Raw genomic sequence first — 20,080 nt, 5'->3', positions numbered from 1 at the left:
TGTCGGTGTTTTGGTCTCCTGAGTTGAGCAGCTATTACGATCAGTACACACCTCGCAGGTTCAGCCTCACCTCACCAAATGTTTTAAAAATAATTTAAGTGTTAATAAAATCTTCTACCTCCTTTTTTTAATGCGTTCCTGTCTTTATCACTCAAAGATCAACAAACACACACACTGGGCTTGTGTAAACGACTTTTACTGACTTTTGTTTTTATACAAAATATCCTAAGAAAACATGGCTGTCCTCTTTTTTTTCCTTTGAATCTAACAAGTAAGAAAAACAAAACTCAAAGAGACCATAACAAAACATTTTCTCTGTTCAGTATAAAACAGCATTCAGTGGACGAGACATAGGAATGTGGCTCTCAGAAATGAGCTGTTACTCTGTCGATCTCCAGAAGGTCGTCCAGGATCTGGTGATGAAAGAGGGAGAAAAGTGAGGAGGACATTAGAATAATTGGACTGACTTCACTGCGTCCTCTCTTCTGTCAGTGTACTCACTATGTCCTGAGTGGTACCAATCTTCTTAGCCAGTTCACTGCGCTCCATCGTACTGAGGTACAAGTACTTATTCAGGAGTTCTCCGTCCAGGATGTTCCTCACGGCGTTCTGCAGGGTCCGTCTGTCAGTGTGCAGCATTCTGGACCAAAGATACAAAACAGTCAAGACTGAAGCAATCTTTGCACCGCTGCTACGTATCAAAATACAGGAAAATATGATCCCGAGTGCTGTGGGCAGAGACTGACCTGAAGGCCTTTGGGTTCAGCCCAGCGTGATGAGGCAGCATGGTGTTCAGAGCATTCTGCAACATCAGCAGACGGCGGTAAGTCTTCTCCTGCATGGGGAGGAGCAGGCCAACTCCTCCATCCAGGGTCGCTGTGGGAAACAGATAAATCATTTTCAGGATTTCAAACCCAAAATTAGATCTGTCAATGCCTGACAATGAAGTGTTTTCAAAAATACCTGCAATATATCTTTACCCTAAAAGCAAGTCTGCCAGTGTTCTGAGAACTGGTGAAGAATTGGTTAAATTTCAGTATTTCGAAACACAAATGTTTCACTGTGGTGAAAAACTACTTGCCCTCCTGCTTGCTGCACACAAAGGGAAACACACCTGTGCGAACCCTGATGATTAAGCATAAAGTGACTAGTGTCTAATAAAGCTGTTGGCTATGACATGTGAGACAGTGGTGTTGTAGTGTTGGACACGTACCAAACCATGTGATGTGCTTGTTGTCCCAGGTCAGAGCCTTTTTGCTGCCGGTGTCCAGAGCTCCTCTGCACGGCATCCGCCAGAAAGTGTTGATGTTCGCTCCGACGTTGAAGTCGGCTCGCCTCAGAAGACGCATTCCTCCAAAGCTCTCTTTAGCTGCAAACAGACACACACACACACACGTTACATGACTGAGTGTGATTTTGATGCGGAGCTACATGACATTTTTATGCATTTCAACAACATGACATACCTTCAGGTAGATACATGTAAACATAGAGGTTCTTGTCTCGATCCGATACTGAAAGAAAAAGAAAGGTTAATGAGCACAACAAGACTTTTTTGTAACCTTTATTGAATTTACTTCAAAAGGAGATTACAAATATTACCCAAGAAGCCAAGCTGGCTGTTATCCACCATGAACTCGATGCTGTAAACCTCCAGGGGCTTTGCATCCTGTTTCCAAAACAATAAGAAAACAGTTCAATCTCAGCAAAGACGGATACAATCTCTGAATTATCTCCAGCTGCCAGCGCTGCTCTCCTCCAGATGAACAAACACCCACAGGAGACGCACAATCAGCACTCACTCCAACATCTTAATCAATAAACACTCCACCGTGTGCAGGTTAAAGTCAGTGAATACATCACTTAGACTGGACTGTTTGTAGCCTCCTCCGGCCTTACATCTCAGAAGGAACAATGAAACATCTGCAATTACTGAAATCTCTTTTCGCCCCTGTAGATACTGAAGATCCCTTTAATTATCATGACACGGTGAATCTCTTCCTCACCCTGCTGACAAGCGACAGCGTCTTGCTTTCCTCCTGGTAGCGCAGCAGCGAGATGCTCTTCATCAGGTCGGCGGCCAGGATGAAGTTCTTGATGCTGAACATCTGGTGGATGTAGAGCTGAGTGTCGATGAAGGCCATGCCTGTCAGGTCGTTGTCCTTCAGGACCCACAGGAAGATCTGCAGCAACACAAAGGAAGTTACACATGTCATTTTAGCATATTTACACACAATTTTGTTTGTCATTTGTGTTTGGTAGGAAATCTACACAAGGTACTCCTTTGTATCAGTGTAGGGCAGAATTCCAACAATTTAATTTAGTTAATTAATAATTTTTGTCAGTTTTTATCAACATTTTTTCAAGGGTGGAAACAAGATCATGACAAAATAAAGTCACATATAATGACAAAATCAACTAACACTGAGATGAAAGGACAAGTTCAGATGGGATCCAGTCAGAATGAATGTCTTTGTGTTGAAGGTACAGATACACACAACTGGATAACACTGATCTGACCGGCAGCCTTTGTAAAACTTGTGGAGCAACAATCACTGATAAAAACAATAAACTTAGAGCAACATTACAGATGAGTCACCCGGAATACGTGTAAAGGTAAACACGTAAATGCTTTTGTTTTTCAAGCCAATGATTAATCACTGTTACCAATTTAACCAATTAAATATGTATTAATAATTAGAATAATCAGTAACCTAGAAATGGCAGTAATTGTGCCTCATTTGACAAAGTTTGATCAGGCTGGATCTTAAACTTAAAATGAGGGAAAAACTAGAATGTTTTTTTAAACTTATAATTGTTTAATGATCAATTGCTTGTTAGTGTTTTCAACTAGTGAGTATGGCAAGGCACAAAATTTGCATCCCTAAAGCTAACCTGAGCTGGTGTGTTTTTGCTGATCGTAAAATACATTCATTCATTCATTTATTCATTCATTCATTTATGAAATGCTTTTCCTTGAAAGGTTGTTGTAAGGGGGGCAGGAAAGTTAGCAGTGTTCCTCCATCTCTGTGAGTTTTGATGTGAGTGTGTGTGAGACCTTCTGTCCGATGGCTGACACCAGGTATCCGTTGCAGTGGCACAGAGCCGTCACCGGGCCCTTCTGCTCCTTCTCGTACAGCACTTTGAACTTGTTCTTGGTGAGCGGCTGGCCCGGCTCTGGCACCACTTCAATCACATCCAGGATCAAAATCTGAACACAAGAATCAGACGAGAGGCGGACGCTCAGCAGATGTTTTCTTTTTTTTTTTTTACTTTTCACAGTTTTGTACAAACAGAAGCTGGTGTGTGGGTGTGGGTGTAGGCACTGGCGGTGGCGGTGTTGTGTGTTGCTCACCCGGCCCCTGCAGGTGACCTCCTCCCCCTGCATCAGACAGGTCCCTGCTGCCACGTAGCCCTTCAGTCCGGACACCGTCTCCTGACTCCTCAGAGCCACTGTCTTCATACAGGTCACATGTTCCCACTCCTCCAGGTCGATCCTTATGGAAACAGTGAGGGGACACGTTAAGATTTTTTATTTTTTATTTTATTGATGAAATAATTTCTTACACAATAATCATTTCATTTGATTTTGATTGACCCATGTCTTGAACACACCACTGTCTTCCTTTATATTTATCTGAATCTGTTGTTTGTGATCATAGCTTCTTATTACACCTCAGTAAATAGAAAGGCTCTGTCTCATGTCTCCACATTATAATAACAACATTTCTGTTCTGACAGAAAATACAGTATACATATTCTCACACAGTCTCACTGCAGGCCAGCCTTACTTTAGTGCTTCAGCGCTGCACACAGAAGCACACACTGACGCAGAGCAGCCAAATGACCAGGGACTTGGATAAATGACCTGACATTTCCAACTGACCCTCATTAAAATGAGGAGAGCAGCCATGTGAGACTACACTAATTGTCTACAACTTAGGATAAATGACCCAAGATTTTCAATTAAACCCTGCAGTTCTCTAAAAGCAGCTCAAAGCCTCCAGTGGGACGACCTGGTGCAGTGAAAATGAGAAAACAAATGTGCTACGGGCTTGTGTGGACCTCTTAATTCATAGGTGCCTTATGTCTATTAAAACAAGGCTTTCTTATTGATTTTGCAAGGGGCGCTCTTGTTTTCGAAAGGGGTGCGATATATAAAGACAACAGCTTTTACCTTGTGTTGGGAATGGCCTCCCAGCTGACCGGAGAGATGAGCTGGATGGAGAACTTCTCCTGCTGAGGATTAATGTAACGTTCATCTGCAGGGTGACAGCGGAGAAACAACAGTGATATATCCAAGTATTTGTGTAAAGGAAGAAAAAAAACAGACATATAGGATTGCAGATTGGTGCAATGCTGCATTAGCTAACAACCAGTTACAAAACACTGACAGTGCAGGACATTCCTCTCAACAACATGACGCTCGTCATGAATTAACACTATATGATGCATGTGAATGTGTGAATTAGCAGGCGAGCAAAGAAATCTACATAGTGGTTGAAAATAATTGGTGCCAACAGCAGATGAAATAGCAAACTGTAAACAGCTGAAGTAGTTAGCTAAAAAATAATTGAAAAAAGGCTAAAATTGTTAGGTAAAAGTAATATCTAAACTTCTGAGCAGTTAGCTAACAGAAACAAAGAGTTGAACTAGTTTGCTAAAAGTAAGTTATTAATAGCTGAAATAAAACCCTGGTTCCAAAAAAGTTGGGATGTTGTGTAAAATATAAATAAAAACAGAACAAATGACAGAATGCATTTTTTTTTACCTTTATCTAACTGAAAACAGTACAAAGACAAGATATTTAATGTTCAGGCTGTTTTGTTGAACTCTTTAACTACAAAGCCACGCTGCTGTAACACGTCTTGGCATCGTCTCGCTGAAATAAGCAGGAACGTCTCTGATAGACGACATCTGGATGGCAGCATGTGTCGCTCCAAAACCGTTGTGTACCTTTCAGTATTAATGGGGCCTTCACAGATGTGACAGTTACCCATGATGCCATGGGCACTGACAAACCCCAGCTTGTAAACAGCAGTGCTGTTAACAGTCTGATTGGCGCTTTTTCTCTTTAGCCTAGAAATGTTGACCGACATTGACTGTGTTGTCCTTGCACTTGTGTGTTGTGAAGTGTTCTGGTCCACACAGTTGTAGTGAACCTCACTCCATCCTTGCTCGTGAATGACTGAGCCTTTCGAGTACGCCCCTTTAGGACCCAGTCATAAAACTATCAACTGTTACCAGTTAATCTGTTTACCAGTCAAATGTTTAAAACTGTTTTTTTAAACATTCCACAACTTTACCAGTCTTTTGTTGCCGCTGTCTCAACTTATTTGAATCGTGTTGCAGGCATCAAATTCAGAATGAGTGCATATTTACAAAGGAGTGTAATGATACAGTGATATGGATCAATATATCGATTCACTGTTCAACGAGCCAATATAATCGATGCAAGGTGAAAAACTCAATCTATATCATTTAAGATGCGCCTTTATTTTGACATTCTCTTGGCATGTCTGTGTCACTAATAAGTTCAGTCATAAAGTTGTCAAATCAGAATTTAGTTGCTTTTTATGAGATGAAATAAAAGTGACTGAATATGTTAAATGGACTCATATTATCTGATATTTATCACAGACCCCTGAATTGAATCTAATCAAAATCATATTGTGGCAGACCTTTTCATATCTGCAAATATTCTATCATTGTCAAAAGAATCTATATAATATTACATATGTAAGTTTATCAGTTTTTATTTACATTTCACACAATGTCCCACCTTTTTTTGGAATTAGGGTTTGTAGTTAGCTTAAATAGTTAGCTAAAAGTGATGGATAACGGGTTGAAATCTTAGCTAAAAGTTAGTCATAAATAGTTAAAACAGTGGGATAAATGGAAATGGATAACTTTTAGAAATAGCTAAAAGAAAGAAACAGTTAAAGTAGTTAATTTAAAGAAAAACAGCAGAAATAGTTAGCTAAATGTAATTTATAAAAACACTGAACAATTAGCTAAAAGTACTGGATTAAAGGTTCAAATAGTTAGCAAAAAGAAACAAATAATTGAAATAACAACTGAGACTGATAGATACAGATCATCAAAAGCTGAAACATTTATTAAATTATTCTATTACTAATGGCACTTGAGTTTAGCTGATAAGGCAGTGTGTGGTGTGTGTGTGTGTGTGTGTGTGTGTGTGTGTGTGTGTGTGTGTGTGTGTGTGTGTGTGTGTGTTCATGGCTGACCTCGTTCTATGATTTCGTACTCCTTCTCCTCTCCAGTCATCCTGGGGATGCGTGTGCAGGGCTCTTTCACACTGGTGCACACAGCGTACACCTAAGAGGGAGAAATCCAAAATCACAGAGAAAAACTTCACATCAAAGTCTAATCCCTTCAAAGTCACCCTCATTGATTTTTTTTTTCTCTCGCAGAAAGAAAACTTTAAAGGCCAGAGGGCTTTCATCTCAAACTTTTTCAAAGCGTCTCGATCGATACGCTTTTATTTTGCATCGCGCTATGCAAGTGGAGGTGTGTGAGTCCGGGGAGTGTGGTTCAGCTTGAGTTTGTGTCACGTCGCTGTGTCGGTGCCCCTGCTGCTGTGTGGGCTCAGTGAGAGAGAGAGAGGGAGACAGAGAGGGAGGGAGGGAGAGAGAGAGAGAGAGAGAGAGAGAGAGAGTGGAAACTTGCCTTAGATTCCACGTGGTAGGAGACGTAGTGGACGGTGCATCTCAGTGGGATTTTTCGGACTGGCCACGGGGCGTCGTAGGACAGGTAGGTGGGCAGGACACTGATCCTCAGCTCGCCCTGTGGGAAACACACACACACTGAAAACTGTCCAAAGAAACTAGTTATGAAGAAAAAGAAATACATAAATAGAATTTTTATAACCACAATTAAAATTAATTTGAGTCTTATATGAATTTGCATATTCTGAGTCAGTGTTGGGTGTATTCCAACACTATGGTGCTACGTTTTGTTCACAACTGCAATGATGAAGCACCACAGCAATGTCAGCTCACTGTCAGTCACAAAACATGACTTCTCAGAGACAAAGTTGAAATAATTAAAACTAAAGGTCCGACCACAAACCTGTAGGATTGTTACTTAAATCAAGGAGACGTTGATATTTGAGGAACACTGAGGATATCAATGTAAGGTTCGTACAGCAGGTCAAATTCAAGCAATTTTCAAGCTTTTCCGGTTGAGGTTAATTACATATTTAGATCTTATCATCATCACGTCATCATTAAATCAGATGTTATTGTGCTATAAAGCAAAAATATGATTCATGACAGCATTCTACATAAAGGTGAGCAAGTAAAGAAGACCACAAAAAATTACTTTTTTAAAAATGTGTCACTTGTCTGTAAGTAGACTTGGCATCTTATATTACCTTAGCCAACATAAAACAATTTCAATAAATGTTTTTCTTTTCTTTTTTTCATTGCTCATTGAAACAGGAACTTCCCGGCATTTTGTCGTCTGTTAGCCTCCCACTCACCGTTCCATCAGAGGGCACACAGACATTTTCATTTTTTTGCAAACTACAAAAGTTATCAGGCTCTCCACAACTTATTTTATTTACTTATCTAAAAAGTGAACTATTCTGTGGGACAGTAATTTGTTAGGAAAGTAGAGCAATTACAGTTTCGGGCACTTTATCTGAAATCTTTTTCAAATTTTGAAAACATTTCATTAAAATTCAGCTGTTTTCAACGATTTCTAGCACCTGTGAGAACCCTGTCAATAAAATAAAAAATAAATAAATAAATGGGAACTCAGAGTAGAGAAAAACTTCCCAGAGCCATCCACTCAGCTCTGTTTTATCTTTTCTTTCCACTTGGAGTTCAACTGATATGGTTTTCTACAGGTAATAAAATATCAGTGTTTTGGAGTGAAGCTGTGAGGCCAATAATACCTGCAAAACTGCACAGAAAGTGTCTTTGTGTTTCAGTGTCTCTGAATTCTTATACATGAAGCTCCCAAACCCTTAAAAATATATATTGTCTTCTGAAGCCCAGGATTATATGAACAATAATAATGAACATTCATACTCATCATTAATAATCATTTTGGAATCTAAATTCTTATTATTCAGCAACAAATCTAAGTTGTGTCTTTAAGTGGAGTTGAGAAGAATACAAATACCTACACTGTCACTACCACAGTGAGAATGTGTCCTTTGTGTACCTGTTTGTTGAAGTAGAGGAAACCTTTGGGGCAGTTGATGTTATGGAACGGTGAGAAAGACTCGATGGAGCCATCGATGCTCATGGGGTGAAGCCTCATGGCTCCACGAGACGTGACCAGCATCCAGTGAGGAGACGGACCGCAGATAAACACCTGGGACAGCGGAACGGTGGACAGTCATTCAGTTAATCAAAGAGGACGTGACTGGAAGTAAAACTGCCTGTGCTGCGATACAAAGTTCTGACATAATACCCCTGAGTATCCAGAGATGTCCTCAAAGTATCTGAATCTGGCGATCCGACTCTTCATAGCTGAGCTCTCCTCGGTGGCTCCGCTCTCCGCCTTCTTATCTTTCTTAAGCTTTGATTTCTTCTCTCTGAAGTTAATGTTGTGGGGCACCTGTGCAGAAAAAAGCCGCACAGTAAAGACTCACTTGGTTCCAAATTGACTTGATTAATCCATCTTTATCGGTCTTGGCTCTTACTTTTTTGAAGCGCACTTTCAGGTTGTTTTGTGGCTGCTGCTGATCGTACGGGAACGCTTCATAGATCAGAAGCTCCTGTTCGACATGGACCTGGCAAACAAACAACCTTGAGTCATACACTTTATTCACTACACTAAATTCCACTGCTTTTTTATTTTCTTATTATAAAGCACTTTAAAGGGATAGTTCAAATTTTTTGAAGAGGGGTTATATGAGGTACTAAACCCTAGCCAACCATTATAAGCCACATATCGCTCTTCAAAGCCACCAGACTCCTTTTACAAAATCAGTCATTTTTACCTCGCAGAGCACAGGAGTTTCTGGTCCGCTGTTGCCTAGGTCGGTTAGTTTGTGTTATTGTGGCTTCAGTGTAAAAAGGTCCATTTAGAATTAACAAAGTCACACAATAACACAAACAAACTAACTGATCAAAGCAGCAGTAGACCAGCAACTCCCTTGTTCTGCACAGTAAAATTACTGATTTTGTCAGTCTGTCTGACAGCAAGGTAATGCGTTGAAAATATTCTAAATATAGCGTACTCTTAAACTAATATTGATTTTTTGAAGGTGGCTAAAATATGTTTTGTTGCTGAGCCTGTATACAGCAGGACATTGTTTAGCTTAAATGCTTCTCCAAAATGATGGATTGGTGACTACCATTTATTGTAGGTAATTCACTGACTGTGGATAAATACATCATACATCCCAACTTCAAAAAAATCTGAACTATCCCTTTAATCAATGAAGCATCAACAAACACATCAATGACCTCAGCATGGAGGGCCTTAGAGTAAAAACTCACCAGTAAATATGGTCTGCTGTGATTGTGGCCAAGTGAAACCAACGCCACCTCTTTGACTAGTGGGATCTCTCCTTGACGTGTCACTTCCTCTTTTTTACCCTCCCCTTGTGTCGCTGATTGGCCAGATGAACTGTCCACCAGCACTCTCTGACCAACCGGGAAGTTCTTGACCAGGAACACCAACCGCCAGTCTGGGAGCTGGTAAATCTGTGAAAATAAAAAATAAAAAGATTGTGGAAAAAATGAAGTATAGAAACGACACTTAGATGCTGAATAATACAGTGCGACATGCACCACATACCTCCATCACACCGTTCTCCCTGGTGATCATGCACCAGTGGCTGGGCTCCGCTTTGCTCAAGCTTCCCTCACTGACAGAAGGACCCGGTGCCCCGGAGCTGCGGCCCATTTCCTCCTTTGACGGTGGCGCTGCGCTGGCGTTTGAGTCTCCATACAGCATCTCCTCTTCATCATCCACTGTGTTACTGCACACACATTTAATATCAATCAGTCCTCAAAGAAATGGAACGTGGCAACTGGCTATATGAGACTGTTCACACCTGGTATTCACATGTGTCCTGGTTCATCTGATCATAAGTGGATAAGTCTGAGTTTAGGTGTGAATGCACCCAAGATGAAATAAAATCTTATTCAGCCCACACTCAAAAGTTGGTCTGGTTCGCTTGTGGTCACATTCTTTCAACAGTGTGTACGCAACGTGTCCTGGACCACATTAAAGAACCACCTAGTCAACTTATGCCCTGTAATCAGCTGCCTGAATTCAATTTAGTCCATTGTAATGAAAAATTCTGAGTTTGAGCTCTCATACCTGCCAAGACAAAGAGCAGATGTGAGCACACTACAGCTGCGACCATTAGTCAATTACCTGTTTAATTAGCTGTCAACTATTTTGATAATCAATAAACTGTTTCAGTCATCTTTCAAGCAAAACTGTGCGACATTTACTGGTTACAGCTTCTAAATGTGAGGATTTGCTGCTCTTCTTTGTCATTTACGACAGCAAATCAAGAGTCTTTGGGACTGTTGGTTACACGAAAGAAGCAATTTGAGGACGTCACTTTAGGCTAATAATTAATTAATAATTGGCAGATTCACTGATAAAAAAAAGTTAGTTGCAGCCCTGGAACACACTGTTTAACTAGAAATTACATCCAAAGACTTGCCTAAAAATCATGCAATCTTAAGAGCTGCTGAGTAAGGAGAAACTTCATAACATTTGCAAAATGGCTACAACCAATTCTTAATCTTTCATGCCATCTTGTAAATTTGTCATTAAATGCAACACATTAAATTGTTTATTTTGTTTTTAGAGCGCATCTCTCCTGCCAAGCTGCTGACAGCTCAGTTAAAACATGAGGCTAATGTAGGTTGATATAGGAATTTAGTGTGTGCTGCACTGGTAAAAAAAATAGTTGAAAAAAGTTGAATCTTTGTATTGAGCAGCCAAAAGGACAGAAATGGACATTCAACTGCCAAAACAGCCTAGTGTGTATTTAAATATGGAGGGGGAAAGTGAGATCCAAAGTGGTCACTTGAGACACATGTGGAGACATATAGTCAGAGCCGTTCACTTGTGACTGGATAACCCAACAAGCATTTACTGCCAGGAGTGAACAGCCTCTCTGTTTCAGTGTAGGAGTGATGCTCTTACCTGAGGTCCTGGATGATGGTCTCTGCTTCAGAGTGACTCCTGATGACTGTGTCCTCCTTGACCAAGCAGCTCACTTTGTTTTCTGTTGTGAACATTCCACTTACATCTCTGTATGCACACAGTGCGATCACACGTGATTGCTGTTGAATGAGAGGCGGTTTTAAACAAGTTAATTACAGTTACAAGCTATAAAGTGAATTATCTTAATCTAGTTGCTAAATGAGGGAGTGTAATGATGCTGTGCATTTGTGCGTTGCCTTTATTAAAGCACAGCATTGGACAGAGAGACACTGCTGAAACAGCAGAACCAGCCACTGTAGCCAAAGAGCCTCAGTTTGGCCAGCAGGGGGCGCATTTGTCAAACAAAAGCCCCGTCTATGGACTGAACAGCACGGTTTACTCACGGTGGAGATCTGTGGTTTCTGCAGGGCCAGCCTGTGAGTCTTCCCCATGTACGAGTCGGTCTTCAGCACAAACATGGTAACCACCCCCTCTGCAGTCATGATGACCACGTAAGGGTCGGCCACCGAGCAATGCACTATGGGAGAGCCCAGGTCCACTGGTATGAAGTGGAGCTGTGTCACTGAGAGCACAGTTGAGAAAGAACATGTCGGTGAAACGGGCTGGCGTCATGTCAAATATTTTCAGTTAGTTTAAATGCACCACTTTTCCTGTGGTTTTCCACTCAGTGTTGATGGTAAATGTAGTCAAATGTAGTCACTGAGAAAGCTGAGTTCTCTGTAACAGTGATGTAGCCGGTGTTACGGAAGATTCACAGGCTATTTCAGCTTGGATTTCTCTTCTTCACCTCTGGGTAGCCAGGGGGTGTGCTGTATGAGTATTTTTGTCACTGAACGATATATTCTGGCCAACAAATTAATAGCTATAGGAAATAGCTAATAACAGCAACATGGGTATGGGAGTCAGAAGCTTGTCCGTGATGCATCCTGGTACTTTCAGGAAAGCCGGCATGTCTCTGCGAGCAGGGGAACTCAGCTTTCTTCGTCAATACAGCATGCACAGGTAATGAGGAATTTATTGTTTCAACTGACATTTCCCATCAACATTGATGGTACATCCACATGAAAAGTAGTCCATTTTTCTCTTGAATGTCATATATACCTTCTCCTTCACTCTTACTACTCTTTGCTAAAGCAACAAGCAAACATTGAAATCTAATTATAATTTTTTCTTTCTATTTTACCTCCTTCTAGCAGCCGAATGCCCATGGGGGAGACTTGGATGATATACTTGTTGTCACCGATGTTTCCAGCAAACACAGTGGGTCCCTGGGTGGCAAACCCACTTGTGTCCAGCTCCATGATCTCCTGACCTGTCTGCAGGATCTACACAAAAACACAGGTTTAGTTTAGTTACATCAGAAAACGTGATAATACATAATAATATATAATAATAAGTTTTTTTTTTGTTTGTTTTTTACCATGGTTGAATCCTCTCTGCTCAGAATGAGAAAACCGTGCTTCTTGGTATCGTCCTCCAGTGGAGGCTCTGTCTTCTCCTCCTCCTCTTTCTCCTTCTCCTCCTTGTCTTTTTCTCCCTCCTCACCATCCTCACCGGTTTCTGTCTCTGTCCCGTCCTCTGAATCGTCACTTTTAATAGGCTGCGAAAGGAGCGACAAACATGCAACTATAAAAACACAAAGGTGCTGATACAAAACAATGAACATGAACATTAATTAGCGTGAAATCCTGAAGCTGTTAATCAGAAATACACAGTACTTTCTTTTCTTCCTTGACTTCACTTGAGATGACCGTCCACATGTCGTGGCAACCTGGCAACTCAAACGTAGTGACTACTTGGGGTCGGATGCTTCTCTGAGAACAGAAAGGAAATAAATCAGTGCACATTTGCAGGCTTGTATATACACGCCACAGCATGCTGGTGTTACAAATCACATAAGTGCATAAGAGCTGTGAGCATGTCAGCTTGTGTCTGGGGTGTTTACAGGCTACTCCGTCGATCTCTGAGGCAGCCCTGGTAGACCCAGACTTCACTGTAGCACCATCACTGGACCTGTGGCAGACGGCCCTCACGACCACAGGTTTTAGGATGGTGCAGAAACACTTATCATGCAGAATCCTAACCAGGTGGCATGCATTAAAACAACACGTAACACGACTCAGCGGGAGGATTTACCTGAAGGACAGACAGGGCACCGTTCTTGCCGTAGCCAGAGCAAACCACCACCTCCAGGTCTGGCTCAGGGTTACTCTGAAACTGTGGGGAATAGTGATAATTTCATCAACATCATCATTCATCAGAATAGTTGCCAATTAATTCAACAATTGATAAATATTTGATTAATCGTTGCAGCTCCAAATGGCTCATTACAAACTACGTCACATTTTAAAAGTAGGATGTAGTCAAATAATGAGAAAAACAAATCATGCATAAATATCAAAACTTTTGATGCATTGATAATCACTTTAAAATTGCATCATAGCACTCTGATCAGAATTCGATCAAATGACAAGTCGCTGTGAGATTCCCATCCCTACATTTGGCGACAACATATTGACTGAAACATGATGATGAAAAATAGAGTCAAATCTCAATAGTTTTGACTAAGATATGTCTAAAATACCCAGACTTGTAGTCAACTAAAACATGAGGTAAATATAATAAAACTTAACAAGGATATGTGACACAGGACGAAGACTAACATGAAATTAAAAAAAAAAAAGGCTAACAAATGATACTACTATGAACACTATGAACAGTAAGCAATCTGTAGAAAAACTAGGAAGTGTTTTAATGTATGTACCTCTTCAGACAGGAAGGCAGGTTCACCCATGGATGCATTTGCACAAGGTCCGATGTTGAGTATGCTGTCACACACCTACATGGAAACACAGTAAAGATCCCTCTGTCACCGTCCATAAAGACATAAAAGGCAATTAAGCTATTCGGATTTTTTTGTTTTTTTTACCTCAAAGGAGTAGGTGGCCAGCTGAGTGCCTGACTGGGCCTCACTTCCGTACACTTCTATCTCATCGACCTCGTCTGACAAAAAAACAGAAGGTGAGTCAAACACAGACTGGAAAATCACGGAAGAAATTGTTGCACATGTGAAGTATATGAAAATTTAAACATACCTGTCCAATTGGTGGAAGATTCTACTCGCTTCTTTTTACTTGGTGGTTCTTCCTAAAATTCATTGGCAATGATGATTTAGTTTATAGACTACTCTGAGGACAATCTAACTTAAAAAAATAACTGACTTAAAACTGACTGCTGCATCTACACAATCATAAAGCAAGTGAAATTAAAGATGCACAGATTTACCTGTTTATCTTTGTCCTTCTCTTTCTCTTTTTCTTTGTCCTGCTTTTCTTTGCCCTCCTCCGGTGGCGTCTCCTGAAGTTTCTCAGTGTACTTCAGGAGCAGAGAGTTTCCGAGGCGGGAGCCCAGGAAAAGGTAGCCAGGCTCCATGGTCACCATCTGGGGGAAGAAAGTCCAGAGTGTGAGGCAGAAGTTTGGCAGAATGTGAAAACTGACAGACTTAAGATGTATAACCTAAATAGTCAGCCAGACAGAAAGCCGTGTTTCCTCTCGGCTGATACAATTGTAATCAAGGAAACTAATAACTGATATTTGAAACCGCAATCCACATCAAGTTTAAATAATACAAACTCCAAAACAAAAGTATATGTTTCATTTTTAACATTCAACCTATCAGACAGTGTTGTAGGTAGGACACTGATTGAGACCAGAGAATAGTGGCTGCATCAAGGCCAAAGTGGTACATTTTTAAATTGATTCTTTCATTGACATTCCTCTTTTTGGATGCTGATGAAAGGCTCTCAAAAGAAAAGGATATTATGATAGAATTAAAGATGATGTCACAGCAGTTTTACCCAACTAAAGATCCCACCTACATCGAGGAAGTACCAGCAGCAGTGGAAAACGAAATTAAGAAAACTCTTGTTCAGTCAAGCAGAGCCCAATTGTACCGCACAGTGGAAACATGTTATTAGAAGCATTGCACAGCTTTAATCACACACCACTGACATTATTTGCAAGTCAGTCAGTCAAATAGTCATCCCTCCAGCCCTTCATGTTTGTCCACAGAAACACAAAATAAAATCTATTTGTTTAAGGTAGAAACTTGCTCTGTCATCCGACCACTGTTGCTCACAGTTAGAGAGAGGACTTACGCAGGTTGTCAGGACGCTGGCAGCAGCTTTGTCAAAGTGGAAAGCCCGCACACTTCTCATGCCATCAGTTATGAGGGTCAACACGTAACTGCAGGATGACAACAACAGTCAGTGAAGAATCAAATACCATCGCTGCTTGTGTACATTCTGGTGGTAATAATTACAATGACTCACATTTCTCCTCCTTTCAAAGAGATGACCATCTTGTCATAAGCGATAAAATCAGACTGCGAACAGTCCAGTGTGATCTTCACTTCATCCTGTATACCTGGGGAACCAAAACATGTTATCATGTTATGCTGAGCAACCCAACATATCAAATGGTATGTGAGGTACAGGTGTGTGTTTTCAGACAGCAATGCTTACGCAGGGGGAAGGCTGTCGTCCCGTTTGTCTGAGAATTGAGAGAAACTCCGTATGGTGGAACACTCTGGTTCAGATACAGCAATGAGTTCACAGCAAACACCACCACGCCACCTGAAAACATTTGATAAGTGACCAAAAAAGCCACAACACACTTCCTCACTTCCACTTCCTGTAAATTCATATCCAACACTCAAACAGAAATCTTTACCTTTATGGAGAACTGGGAGCTTAACGACCACACCATTCTTAAATCTTAATTTCTGTATTTTTCAACCTGGACCCTATTTTCCTGTTTTTGTTTCTAAGTGACTGATTGGGAAATTTGAATTTAATTTAATTTCAATTAAACTTTTAACCAGAAACCAAACTCCATTTACAGAAACAGTAATTGGACCTTTCTTGTCTTCCGTTGCCTCAACTGATTAGTTTGTTTGTTATTTTTGCTGCTTTAAAGGGTTAACAACTAATTGAGGCAGCAGCAGAACAGAAGGTAAACTTACTTTTTCTGTAAATGGAGTGTGGTTGCTTTGAACAGAGCAATACAACATCTGTTTCTGCTTAAAAAAAGAAGATCTGAATCTTTTAAAAAAAAAAAGAAAAAAGGTTTATCTTGGTAGCGATCACTTCCACAATGACAGACACTCAAGATTTTCTTCTGCCAGCTGCAGCACTCTCACTCGATAATGGCATCATTCAAAAATTGTTGTCTGCATTAGTCACTTTGACACAAAAACATGGGAAAATAGGATCCAGGTTAAAAAATATCTGAATTACCTTTAAAGTTGTAGCAAGAGAGAGAATTCACTGAGCTCACCAATCGGCTTGGGAACAGCCATGACCTGCGTGCAGTCAAAAGGCAGATTACTGAGAGACCAGATGACTGGATGAACCTTCTGCATTATGTTGAGGGAGATGGCGACAATGCTGCAAGTGTCCTGACGCACAGCCACACGCCTGACAGAACGATCAGAAAAGAGAAGGTGAACATTAAATCAAACATGGCGTGCTCAGAAACAAGAAATTTACACTTAATGTATCTACCAGTTTAATAAAACAGAAAGTGGTTGTTATAGCTGATTATGTGAACCGACCCTGGCCATGTCTGGTTGGGTTCAAACAGGATGAGCAGCGTTGGCTCATAATAACCATGGAGGAACTTCATGTCGATGATGTTGAGCAGCTTCTCATCCAGCTCACGGACGTCGATGATGTAGCTGGGCAGGAAGCTGGATTTAGGTCTGTAGATGAGATAAAGCAGCAGACGTGCTGAAATTAGACAAATATTCATTCCTGTATTCAGTAATCATGTCAGATATGGTTAAATAACTATTGAGTGTCAGTGTAAATTTTAACAGCGGCAGGATAGAAGTGGAAAATATTAATGAAATGTCAGTTTTCCACTTCAATATACACAATTAACCTTTTCAACTCCACCCCTCCTGAATGTAGACCTACTTTTGTCTTTTTGGGGGGCAAGGGGATCTTTAGGGGGTGATAGCGGGTCAACAGTATTAAAAGCAGTATGCATGATCTGAAAGCAGAGAACCTTGAGATTTATTTGAGATGCAGCTGAAAACTGCGTGGAAGGTTTTTCTAGTCATAAATCTGTAATAAACCATAAGTAATAATATAATACTAATAATTGTGTTTTCTTTACCCGCCTATTCAAATATTGAAAGTTTGGAGTATATAAGTGCTTAGAACATTAATATGGAAGTATATGATGGCTCATGCTCTATCACGTCTCATAAGTTCTTGCAGCAGTTACTGGGTTGATACGATTTATTTCACAGATTTGGTGCAAAATTAAACCATTTTTGACAAACTCGAGAACTAATAAAAATAGTCAAACATTCCTTCCTTAAAACACAAAGACCTTGAGGAACAACACAGAAAAATCTGGTATTAAAAATGTTTGATGTTTTGGAGATTTCTGTAAGAATTGCATTTTTCAGTCATTGCATGGCAGACACGCTGTTCTGTCAGTATACCAAGGGAAGACATACATCATTCTATACAGTGAGGTCAAATTTCAGAAATGGTACAGACATACCCTTCACCAACTCCACCCTCCTGTTCATCAGTTAGAGTGTCCTTTCTGAATGGCAACACCACAAGCTTGGTGCCATAAACGAGCATCACAGCACAGCGATTCTCTGGATCTACACGGACAATGGGAATATGTACATTCTGTACAAAACCATCCTGAAAATGTAAAAAGAGACAAATTGGTTTAACTATTTATTTAAAAAGCTTCTCAACACTAAGTTTTCACATAGCAACTGTGTTCTTGTTTGTACATACTCTGAGCTCCGGCTCCTCAAAGTAATGAAGAGACAGCGTCTTGAGATCATGTGTCCCAGGGTCATACTCCACTACAGACAACTGGTGAGGGAACAAACCAAGCAGAAGGTCAGTCAAAAACAGTTTCAGGCTGTTACAAATTCAGTTATGCAGTGCACGGCTGAGACAATGATACCTTGGCATCTTTGAAACTGAGAAGCAGTGCATCTCTGCTGGCTCCAACAAGCTGCACACTGGCCATGGACATAACATTTCCAAAGAGAGAGAAGGACGCCACCTGCTCCAGCTTCTCCTTACGAGATTTCGAATCTGTAGGAGGAGTACACTCATTTAGGTTTATATCATTCTTTAATGATAAAATATGAGCTTTGAGTACGATGTTTAGACATACCTGAAGACTTGTCAGCCTTTGATGTACTCTGAAATAATGACAGATATGACACAAATATCACAAAAAAGCCCCTTATGGTTGTATGTCAAAACTTGACACAACGACACAAGCCCAGTAGAAGCTGAAGTTACCTCCACATCGTGGATAATCCTGTAGACAAACAGCTGAGACGTTCCGGCAACGACCAAATTCTTCTCCTTGCTGGATATGAAGTTGCAGTAGACAGAAAATTCCACTGCAGTGGGGGTGTGTGCTTGTCTGTACACAGCATACATCCTGAATGGGAGTTGTCAGCATCTGACGGTGAGAACATTCATTTTGAGAGTCACTATTTGATTCCACATGAAAAGTGTGGCTGTCCACTCAGTGTTGTGTGCGATTTTTACCAATAAAGCTTAATTCACTTGCAGCAAAATCTGTTCTTCCTGCTTTCAGTGATGTCACTGGATGCAGGAAGACCTACAGGCCAATTCAGATTGGCCTTCTCGTCTCTGCCTCTGGGTAGCCAGGAAGCATGCTAGATTAGTATTTTTGTCATCTTATGCTATGTTTTGGCCCACAAAGTAATAGCTACTGGTTAGATTGACTAAGCTGGTGATACACGGCAACATGTGTGGGTGTCAGAAGCTCATCTGCAGTGCATCCTGATACATGCAGGCACTGCTGCATGGCTCCACAAGCAGGAGAACTCAGTTTTCATGGTCAATATAGCATGCACTTAGAAATTTATTGGTTCAACTGACTACATTTACCATCAACACTGACTGGACATCCACATGAAACATGCAAAATTTTCCCTCTAACTCTACTCATGCTGTTGACATACAAAGACCACCGACTAGGTCAAGAAAAAAACTACTGTAGCATTTTTTAAAAAAATTCTATTTCTTCTCAAAACATCATGTTACATAATCAATGTCATCTGAAGAACAATAATTATTATTATTTCAATAACTTTACAGTTCATTCGCATATTGTGCAAAATGAAACTAGATAGTTCATATAAGGGAATCTGATGATGGATGTAAATGGAATATAATACCTGTAAGATATGACAAAAGGAGGTTTGTGGGTACCGCAAACGGTAGGATTATGGTTAGGCTAAGTTGTTACTGCTTGATACAGCAAGTTAGAGCAAAGTTTTATGACTTCATGGCATTGATGCCAAAAGATGCTTCCCTGATAAACAAACGCTGGCTAGCTTATTATTCAAAGGCAACATTCTTGTTAAGCCTTGGTAACCTTGGCTAGCTATCTAGATAATTATCATCCCCCCCCCCCCCCGGTAGCTAACGACGATTTATTGTGACATGCATGTAGCACTAGCAATTCAGTCATGTTGTTATGACTGGTGTGTGTCTCCGCCAACACTTAGCGTTAGCATCAGGAAACGAATGTATGGACAAACCGTTAGCCATGTTAGCAACAAGCTAACGTTGTAGCTAGCAAATTAGCTGGCATGGCAAAGCTCATGCACCCGACTAGTTTTTGGCATGTTTCTACGAATGGTGAATTAATCTTGTCAACATACCTATATCAATCACGTTATCACAGTCTGTAGCTTTATTGTTCCGTCCTCTGCTTTCATTTAATGTGTCATATTTTGTGGGTTACTAACTTAAACTAGCTATCCGATAGCCAGGTAAGCTAGCAGTTAGTTGCCGTTGTTGTGGTGCTGTTGTGCTTCTTC

General features: G+C 40.6%; 1 protein-coding gene across 1 annotated transcript; it reads right to left on the bottom strand.

The window, feature by feature from the left end:
* Positions 1-180: 180 nt before the first annotated feature.
* cpsf1 (cleavage and polyadenylation specific factor 1) lies at positions 181-20,080 on the bottom strand. Its single transcript, XM_084738672.1, has 38 exons — positions 19,922-20,080; positions 18,522-18,687; positions 18,391-18,418; positions 18,175-18,308; positions 18,000-18,080; positions 17,749-17,900; positions 16,787-16,933; positions 16,510-16,649; positions 15,696-15,806; positions 15,504-15,597; positions 15,330-15,417; positions 14,458-14,613; positions 14,268-14,319; positions 14,102-14,175; positions 13,937-14,011; positions 13,309-13,389; positions 12,891-12,986; positions 12,593-12,772; positions 12,356-12,497; positions 11,556-11,734; positions 11,152-11,291; positions 9,781-9,964; positions 9,480-9,686; positions 8,678-8,767; positions 8,446-8,592; positions 8,194-8,346; positions 6,691-6,807; positions 6,249-6,339; positions 4,178-4,262; positions 3,356-3,497; positions 3,059-3,211; positions 2,007-2,183; positions 1,603-1,669; positions 1,467-1,514; positions 1,214-1,369; positions 747-876; positions 502-640; positions 181-413 (listed from the first exon to the last, which is right to left on the bottom strand). The coding sequence occupies exons 2-38, from the start codon at positions 18,663-18,665 to the stop codon at positions 366-368; spliced, it is 4,428 nt and encodes a 1,475-aa protein (XP_084594798.1). The 5' UTR covers positions 18,666-18,687; positions 19,922-20,080; the 3' UTR covers positions 181-365.

Source organism: Lutjanus erythropterus, chromosome 16, assembly GCF_056507025.1.
Source record: "Lutjanus erythropterus isolate fLutEry1 chromosome 16, fLutEry1.hap2, whole genome shotgun sequence".
Taxonomy (NCBI): Eukaryota; Metazoa; Chordata; class Actinopteri; order Lutjaniformes; family Lutjanidae; genus Lutjanus; species Lutjanus erythropterus.
The sequence above is the reverse complement of the archived record's forward strand: the minus strand, read 5'-3'. Positions and strand labels throughout refer to the sequence as shown.